The sequence below is a fragment of the Xenopus laevis genome, chromosome 9_10L, assembly GCF_017654675.1.
Source record: "Xenopus laevis strain J_2021 chromosome 9_10L, Xenopus_laevis_v10.1, whole genome shotgun sequence".
Taxonomy (NCBI): domain Eukaryota; kingdom Metazoa; phylum Chordata; class Amphibia; order Anura; family Pipidae; genus Xenopus; species Xenopus laevis.
In genome coordinates, this window is record NC_054387.1 from 7840891 (window position 1) to 7850841 (window position 9951).

The 9951-nt window shown below is 40.5% G+C and overlaps 1 protein-coding gene and 1 long non-coding RNA gene across 4 annotated transcripts in view; one reads left to right on the forward strand and one right to left on the reverse strand.

Moving 5' to 3' along the window:
• slc13a3.L (solute carrier family 13 (sodium-dependent dicarboxylate transporter), member 3 L homeolog) overlaps positions 1 to 7606 on the forward strand; it is a 70515-nt gene extending 62909 nt beyond the window's left edge. For 2 of the 3 annotated variants that reach the window (XM_018234403.2, XM_041575650.1), the window contains exons 11-13: positions 3691 to 3852; positions 3944 to 4081; positions 6912 to 7606. In XM_018234403.2, the coding sequence (XP_018089892.1) occupies positions 3691 to 3852; positions 3944 to 4081; positions 6912 to 7085 (474 nt within the window). In that variant the 3' untranslated portion in view covers positions 7086 to 7606. 3 annotated transcript variants of the gene reach the window in all.
• The window catches only part of LOC108700870, an 84502-nt gene continuing 75606 nt past the window's right edge, over positions 1056 to 9951 (reverse strand). Inside the window, exons 3-4 of the long non-coding RNA XR_001933055.2 lie at positions 3476 to 3872; positions 1056 to 2040 (exon numbers count right to left, since the gene is read on the reverse strand). This is a non-coding gene — a long non-coding RNA (uncharacterized LOC108700870). The remainder of the gene's footprint in view (positions 2041 to 3475; positions 3873 to 9951) is intronic.

Sequence of the window (9951 nt, forward strand, 5' to 3'; positions counted from 1 at the left end):
AGAGAAGGAGAGAATGGCACACTCAGGCAGCATAAGAGAAGGAGAGAATGGCACACTCAGGCAGCGTAGAAGAAGGAAAGAATGGCACACTCAGGCAGCGTAAGAGAAGGAGAGAATGGCACACTCAGGCAGCATAAGAGAAGGAGAGGGAATGGCACACTCACAGGATGAGAATGGCACACTCAGGCAACATAAGAGAAGGAGAGAATGGCACACTCAGGCAGCGTAGAAGAAGGAAAGAATGGCACACTCAGGCAGCGTAAGAGAAGGAGAGAATGGCACACTCACAGGATGAGAATGGCACACTCAGGCAGTGTAAGAAAGTAGGGAATGGCACACTCAGGCAGCATAAGAGAAGGAGAGGGAATGGCACACTCACAGGATGAGAATGGCACACTCAGGCAGCGTTAGAGAAGGAGAGAATGGCACACTCAGGCAGCATGAGAGAAGGAGAGAATGGCACACTCACAGGATGAGAATGGCACACTCAGGCAGCGTAAGAAAGTAGGGAATGGCACACTCAGGCAGCGTAAGAGAAGAAGGGAATGGCACACTCAGGCAGCGTAAGAGAAGGAGAGAATGGCACACTCACAGGATGAGAATGGCACATTCAGGCAGCATAAGAGAAGGAGGGAATGGCACACTCAGGCAGCACAAGACAAGTTGAGAATGACACGCACACATGAAGAGAATGGCACATTCAGGCAGCGTAACAAAAGGAGAGAATGGCACACTCACAGGATGAAAATGGCACACTGAGGCAGCGTAAAATAAGCAGAGCAGAACACACTCAGGATGCCTAGGACAAGCAAAGAATGGCACATTTAGGGAGCGTAGGGCAAGCAAAATACAGCAGGAGACAGGGAAACGTATAAGCTCAAATCTAAAATAAACAGTTCTTAGTACCTACCGTGACATAATACTGGTGCCCCTTAATCATTTTTCTAAGTTGTGAACAGTCCAGCGTATTACAGGTGTACACAATGCAGGTACCACATTTTCTTAGTTGGGATCGAGCAGCAAGACAATGTATTATTATTACTGCCAAAAAGGAATTTATTTTTAAGAGTTTAAATTTATTTGGAGTTTATGGGACATGGCTTTCCCCTAATTCGGAGCTTTATGGCTAATAGATCCCATACCTGCATTACCTTCACATCATCTGTATCAGATGCTTAAATGACCGTTGGCACTTTACCAAATCTCCCAAAATGTTCTCCGCCTGCCTCTATAATCCCTTGAAGGCTCATCCATTCCATTCTACTTTCTACTGCACAGTATTAAAGAGCTAGTGAAGTTCTAGTAGGTGATAACATGGTCCATTCCTAGAAACTTTTTAGTTAGACTTCATTTGTTACGTATAGTTTTGAGCAATTTGGTTTCTTTTTCCGACTCGTTGCACCTTTCAAATGGGGGTCAGTGACCCCGGCAGGCAAAAAACACATTTAGTTTTTGTTACTTATTCTATTCAGGTCTATCCTATTCCTGTCTCTTGTTCAAACGACTGCCTGGTTGCTGGGGTAATTTAGACTCTAGCAACCAGACAGGTGCTGGAATTCCATACTAGAGAGTTGAATAAGACGCTAAATATCTCAAAAACCATAAATAATAATAAATGAAAACCAATTGCAAATTGTCTCAGAATATCCCTGTCCACAACGTCGTAAAAGTTAGTTTTAAGATGAACGACCCTTTTAAGCACATTAGGAAAAGTGCAAGTCAGTGGCAGGTTGCTGATTGGGCAGCAAAGCTCACAATCCAAAACCGATTTTACTGGTTACCGTATAAAGTCCCTGCAATCTCTCCAACACATTTTTACAATTAACATTGAAATATTCATTTATCTTCGATCTAAACCTTTGCTGAATGCTCCAAAGTCCATTTAACACTTTCAGTCCAAAACCTTCCGTCCAGCTTCATTTATTATCCCATTCCAGGATCTTTACAGGCCGTAACGATGTTACACCATAGCCACATCTTTAACCCCTTAGAATCGACCCATCTCAGCCGGTGTGTCCGTGTTCCATCCGTGTTCCATTTCTGCAAACACAAGATTAAAGGCAGCTGTCATTTCTCAGCATTAATAACTGTTACAGACACTGCACTCAATTTCAGCTATTAGAAATCATCAGTAATTCTTATTAGGGATGCACCGAATCCACTATTTTGGATTCGGCCGAACCCCCTGCGAAAGAATCGGCCTAATACTGAACTGAATCCGAATCCTAATTTACATATGCAAATTAGAGGTGGGAAGAGGAAAACATTTTTTACTTCCTTGTTTTGTGACTTAGTCACATGATTTCCCTCCCCACCCCTAATTTGCATATGTAAATTAGGATCGGCCGTGCAGAAGGATTTGGCCGTATCCAAATCCTGCTGAAAAAGGCTGAATCCTGGATTCCGTGCATCCCTAATTGTTATGTTGGGTCATTAACCTTTTAGTATGTTATAGAATGGCTAATTCTAAGTAACTTTTCAGTTGGCCTTCATTTTTCTTTTATTTATTTATTATAGTTTTGTATTTATTTCCCTTCTCCTTCGGACTCTTTCCAGCTTTTTAAATGGGGTCCCTGACCCCCACCTAAAAACAAATGCTCTGTAAGGCTACACATTTATTGTTATTCCTACTTTTTATTACTCCTCTTTTTATTCAGGCCTCTCCTATTCATATTCAAATCAGTGCATGGTTGCTAGGGTCATTTGGACCCTAGCAACCAGAAGGCTGAAATTGCAAACCAGAGAGCCGCTGAATAAATAAATAGCTCAAAAACCCCAAATAATAAAAACCAATTACAAATGGTCTCAGAATATCCCTCTCTACATCATACTAGATTTTTTAATTAATTTAAAGGGGTGATTCACCTTTAAGTTAACTTTTAGTATGTTATAGAATGGGCAGTTCTAAGCAACTTTTCAATTGGTCTTCATTATTTACTTTTTTTTATAATTCTTTCCAGCTTTCAAAAAAACAAATGCTCTGTAAGGCTACACATTTATTGTTTTTGCTACTTTTTATTACTCATCTTTCTATTCAGGTCTCTCCTATTCATATTCCAGTCTCTTATTCACATCAATGCATGGTTGCTAGGGTCGTTTGGACCTTAGCAACCAAATTGCAAACCAGAGAGCTGCTGAATAAAAAGCTAAATAAGCCCAATTTAAAAAATGAAAACCAATCGCAAATTGTCTCAGAATATCCTTCTCTACATTATACTCAAAAGTTAAAATGAATTTAAAGGCAAACAACCCTTTTTAAACATTTTATTTATTAGCAGGAGCAGTTGCTAATTGCTGCTATGAATAAATGGATGTTTATTTTCTCTGTGCAACACCCCATTCCTTGTACTAAATGTATAGATTGGTCATGTTTAACACTGGGGTATTATAGTAGCACAGGGGAATGAAAAAGCTCCTGGAAAAGAAGATCTTTATTATTATTATTATTATTATTATTATTATTACAATAAAATACCAGCGCTTCAGCTCAGTGTAATCCCTCAGTTATCCATACGGACTACGTTTGGCGGCACAGACACGGTTCCTTTTCTCTCGGCGCGGTTGTGTTTGTGCCGTTTGTCCCACGAGCCTTTTCCTTGAAATTGGGCAAAGATCACGGCTTCGTTTGTCGTTTTTATAGAATCTCTTATGTAGTAGAAACTGTAGAAATAAACTCTGGCCTCTTTGCAGGCTTCCGGACTTTCTACATGGATTGGGGGTCGCCTGCAGCCACTCGAGGGTATTTCTCCGGCGCTCGCCGTCCTGCTGGTCACGGTGCTCATTGCCTCCTTCACTGAATTCGCCAGCAACACGGCCACCATCATAGTCTTCCTCCCGGTGCTGTCAGAGCTGGTACGTCCCAAGTTTTGAGTCTGTTATTTAACAAATAAAAAAAGATTTAATATGCAGTTTTTCATCTTTTTATCCTTTTTTTCCCCTACAGGCTATTAGGCTTAAAGTCAACCCATTATATTTAATGGTCCCCGGGACTGTGGGGTGCTCATACGCCTTCATGTTACCCGTCTCCACGCCGCCCAATTCAATAGCATTTTCTACAGGACATTTAATGGTGAAGGACATGGTGAGTTTAGAGAATCATTTCAACCACTTCTCATCAGAGTGTGTTTAGTCTAATGTCACGTGCTCATGTCATCTGAATATAGAGTGTAAGCTCTGCTGTACAGGGGCCGTCTGGATTTCTGTACAGCCTAGCAGGACCTTTAGCCAGAATGGAAGAACATTAAAGGAGTTGTTCACTGTTGTATGATATAGAGAGGGATATTCTGAGACTATTTGCAATTTGTTTTATATTTTTTTTTATTATTTGTGTTTTTTGAGTTATTCAGCAGCTCTCCAGTTTGCAGTTTCAGCCATCCGGTTGCTAGGATCCAAATTCCCCTAGCAACCATGCATTGATGTGAATAAGAGACTGGAATATGAATAGGAGAGGCCTGAATAGAAAGATGAGGAATAAAAAGCAACAATACATTTGTAGCCTTACGGAGCATTTGGGGTTTTTTTAGCTGGTGACCTAGTGACCCCTTATTTGAATGCTGGAATGAGTTTGAAGGAAAAGTCAAATAATTAAACTATAAAAAATAAATAATGAAGACCAATTGAAACGTTGCTTAGAATTAGCCATTGTGTAACAGACTAAGGGCAGCGACAAACAAGAAGATTCGGGGATATTTAGTCGCCTGGCGACAAATCGCCTCTCCTTTGGGCGACTAATCTCCCCAAACGGCCTCCCTGCCGGCTAGAATCTGAATCGCCGGTGGGATGGCACTTGGAGCGCTTCGTTTTCCGAAGTTGCCTTACAACTAAAAAACTAAGCAATCAGCCATCCCATCAGCGTTTTAAATTCTAGTCGGCAGGGAGATTAGTCGCCCGAAGAAGAGGCGATTTGTCGCTGGGCGACTAATCTCCCCGAATCTGAGCGCGCGTCTCTGCCCTAAAAGTCAACTTAAAGGTGAATCAACCCCTTCATAGTCCAGTAATGGCAACAATAAAAGGGTTTAGTACAGTTACCTTTGCACCAGTAACAACTGAGTATTTGCTGTAGAAAGTAACTTAACCAGTATGGGTTACAATTCAAGATCAGGAATGCAGGGCAAGATAATGATGTAGAATTCAGTCGTTTTAGTACTTAGGGGTCAGATGTCATTCTTGTTAATTACACTTCTAATGAAAACCTTTCACTTTTGATGTATTGTACAGTGCAAGATAAAAGGTTTATCGCCCCAGGCACTTACTCTATGGCTTTCAAGTGTAACTTTGCCTTTATGACAAATTACACAATTATAAACATGTCCCGGCATCAGAGAAGAGCCCCGTTAAAGGGGTTGTTCGCCTTTAAATGAACTATTAGTATTTTTGAGTTATTTAGCTTTTTTATTCTGGAGCTCTCTAGTTTGCAATTTCAGCAATTGGATTGCTAGGACCACATTTCCCTAGCAACCATGCACTGATGTGAATAAGAGACTGGAATATGAATAGGAGAGGAGTAATAAAAAGTAACAATAACAATAAATGTGTAGCCTTACAGAGTATTTGTTTTTTAGATGACCCCCATTGGAAAGTTGGAAAGAGTTAGCAACGTAGAGGGTTCTTCACAGTCAGGACAGTGAGGTTGGGGAATGCACTGCCGGGGGATGTTGTGATGCTGATTCAGTTAATGACTATAAGAGGGACTTGGATGATTTCTTGGACAGACATAATATCAAAGGCTATTGTGATACTAAGCTCTATAGTTAGTATAGATATGGGTATATAGAATTTAATTAAAAGTAGGGAGGGGTGTGTGTATGGGGCTGGGTTTTCATTTGGAGGGGTTGGACTTGATGGACTTTGTCTTTTTTCAACCCAATTTAACTATGTAACTATGTAACTATGTAACTATGAAGAAGGCAAATAATTTTAAAAACTATAAAAAAAACAAAATAATGAAGACCAATTGAAACGCTGCTTAGAATTGGCCATTCTAGAACATATTAAAAATGTAAAAGGTGAATCACGCCTTTAACTATTATACTTTGTAAAGCACATTTATAGTCACATCACTGGAGAGGAGTAGGACATACAAGAGCCTGGATGAGAAGAATGAACCAAATTGTGAATTTTAGGTCTTACAGTTTTCACCATCCAACAGAGAGAATATTATGTTCAATCAAGTCAACCTTAGGCTTCATGTGCAGTCGTATAGGGGAGATCTAAACAATTCATGGCAACCAGTTCAGGAAAGGGAGACCAAGAACAATTCATCATGGCAACCAGTTCAGGAAAGGGAGACCAAGAACAATTCATCATGGCAACCAGTTCAGGAAAGGGAGACCAAGAACAATTCATGGCAACCAGTTCAGGAAAGGGAGACCAAGAACAATTCATGGCAACCAGTTCAGGAAAGGGAGACCAAGAACAATTCATGGCAACCAGTTCAGGAAAGGGAGACCAAGAACAATTCATGGCAACCAGTTCAGGAAAGGGAGACCAAGAACAATTCATGGCAACCAGTTCAGGAAAGGGAGACCAAGAACAATTCATGGCAACCAGTTCAGGAAAGGGAGACCAAGAACAATTCATGGCAACCAGTTCAGGAAAGGGAGACCAAGAACAATTCATGGCAACCAGTTCAGGAAAGCGAGACTAAGAACAATGGAGGGTTAGGCAAGGTTGAAACTGCAGGCTGAGTTAGTAGCATCTCCATTGAAGCCACAGTAACACAAAGCAAGAGGTGACCCCCTAATACTCCTGTTAGACAAATGTTAGACAAATACAAGTAGAGGATACAGTATGAAGAGAGAGGGGCAGTGCTCCCCAAATCCCTGAAATGGTGAAGATCATTGGGGGGGGGGGGCGATATTTGGGGTGATACCATTGTTCTGTACTGAACATCTCCTTCTCTTTATTTCCAGGCTAAAACTGGGCTGGTGATGAATGTGATGGGGGTGCTGCTCCTCAGTCTGGCCATGAACACGTGGGCCTCCAGCATCTTCCAGCTCGGTACCATTCCTGATTGGGTTCCGTTCCATATTTACAATGGCACAGAACTGATATCTGGGGCGCAGAACGTCACTACTGGAAGATAAGGAGAACAGGAGTCCACGTTCCAGGACAAGCTGCTATGGGGACAGATGTACAGAACCAGCAGTGGGACAGACAGGCAACTACTCCCGGACTATTTGCACAATACAAACAGCTGCTGTCGGATTTGTACTGGACCCATAGATCTGCTCCAGGCTGAATCACAGAACATTGTGTCCTATAAACAATATACAATAATGACTGGTCCCCCCCCATATAATTATATATAGAATAATGGGCTTCTTTATGGGGACTGGACCCGCAACCGACTGACCGGCCCATTCCTTCTGGGACTCCGACCCTTGCGTCTGCCCCTCCATATACTGCGCCCAGAAAAAGGTCCGGCTACCTCCGTATAGGAAATTTCTAATAGTTAATTGTGATTTTGGTACCTGTGGGAATATGTTTTTGAGGTTGTAGGTGGCAGGACCACCCCCCCCACCTTTCATAAATTTCAGTAACAATTTTGAATCTTAAAATTTGTAATATATACACCATTAATAAAAATAGCAACTGCCTTAAAGCATTACCATATTAATAAGTGTTTGATTGCAGATCACTATTGCCTCTGCAGCACGAGATATTACCCCATATGTAATAAAAAGTTTGCCCAGGTGGAGTAATCCATAGCAACCAATAAGATGTTTGCTTTTAAACAGGCAACCAGGAAATGCTACCGGCTGATTGGCTGCTGTAGGTGATAAGAACTGCACCCCACTCTCAGACATTAAATACAGGTATGGGACTGGTTATCCAGAATGCTCGGGAACTGGGTGTTTACGGATAATTGATCTTTCCATAATTTGGATCTTCATACCTTAAGTCTACTAGAAAATCATGTAAACATTAAATAAACCCAATAGGCTGGTTTTGCTTCCAATAAGAATTAATTATATCTTAGTTGGGATCAAGTACAAGCGACTGTTTTATTATTACACAGAAAAAGGAAATCATTTTTAAAAACATGAATTATTTATTTGTTTAAAATTGAGTCTGTGGGAGACAGCCTTACCGTAATTCTGGGCTTTCTGGATAAGGGGCTTCTGGATAACGGATCCCATACCACTACTACAGGTATAGGACCTGGGGTTTTCTATATAATGGATCTTTCCACAATATGGATCTTCATACGTTACGTCTACTAGAAAATCATATAAACATGAAATAAAGCTAATAGGCTGGTTTTGCTTCCGATATGGATTAATTATATCTTAGTTGGGATCAAGTTCAAGCGTTTTATTATTACACAGAAAAGTAAAAAAAATGTTTACAAAATTTGCATTATTTTATTAAAATGGAGTAATTCAGAGCTTTCTGGATAATGAGTTTCCAGATAACGGATCCCTTACCTGTAGTCTTCTGGCAATAGGTCCTTTCTGTGCAATATCCCCCATATCTGGTGGCATTTAACAGTCTAATTTGGGGTATTGTAAATTTGCTCAAGTTTATTATCCCACAACAACCAATCAAATGCTTGCCTTAAAACAGTGGACTACTAAAGGCTGCCTGCTGATTGGTTGCTACGTGTTACCAGAACTGGGGCAAACTTTGCTTGATAGGGTATCCCCTAAATTTATACGGGTGCTGTCTGGTGGGGAATAAAAGCAAAGGGAGACTCATCCAATGAGATCTAACCCACCCTGTATATATCTATCCAGGTATCAGCCAGGCAGACTTTGAAGAAGGTCTAATAGCAACCAATCAGCAGGTAGAATTGACTGGGCAGCAGTTTGATTTTAAACATTGCTGTGAGTAACTGTACCCCGATACTACCTTTTATTAATTCCCCCATATGTAATAAAAGGCACTACAGGAGCAGTAACCCACAGCAACCAATAAGATGTTTGATTTTAAACAGGTGACCAGTTAATGCTTCCTGCTGATTGGTTGCTACGAGTTGCTGCTCCTGGGGCAAACATAATGCCTTTTATTACATCACCCCAAAAGGGTTTTCCTGCCATAAATTCAAATAATACACAAGAGCCATGAACAGCGATAAGAGAAAAAAATTCCCATTTCGAAATTCCCGAAATGGCAACATTTTTGGTTGAAATTTCCCTAAATGGGCTGGCTCCAATAGATGATTTTTCTGTTTTTATCCCCAGCAAACAAAAAAACTAAATAAAAATTATGGAGAAATTCGAGCACAGGTATGGGATCCATTATCTGGAAACCCGTTATCCAAAAACTCCGAATTACAGAAAGCCCGTCTCCCATAGACTCCATTATAACGAAATAATCCAAATGTTTAAAAATGATCATTCCGTAATTTGGAGCCCCCATACCTCAAGTCAATACAACCAATAGGTTGGTTTTGCCTCCAATAAGGATTAATTATATCTTAGTTGGGATCAAGTGCAAGCGACTGTTTTATTATTACACAGAAAAACTGTTTCAAACTGCTTCATTCAGGAGTCTATGGGAGAAATCCAGAAAGCTTCCGAATTACAGGAAGGCTAACAGGTTTCCGGATAAAGGATCTCCGACCGGTATTTTGTTTTGATGGGAGAAGAAATAAAATGACATTGGTTATTATTCAAATTCTTTCATGCGTTTTTAGTCCTGAACTAGAAAAAGAGATGAGAAAAACACATTACATTAGGTATGGGATTATCCAGAATGCTCGGGACCTGGGGTTTTCCCAATAATGGATCTTTCTGTAATTTGGATCTTCATACCTTAAGTCTACTAGAAAATCATGTAACCATTAAATAAACCCAATAGGCTGGTTTTGCCTCCAATAAGGATTAATTATATCTTAGTTAGGATCAAGTACAAGCGACTGTTTTATTATTACAGAGAAAAGGGAAATCATTTGAAAAATGACAGTTATTCGGATAGAATGGAGTCTGAGGTTTGGTGAAAACGTTT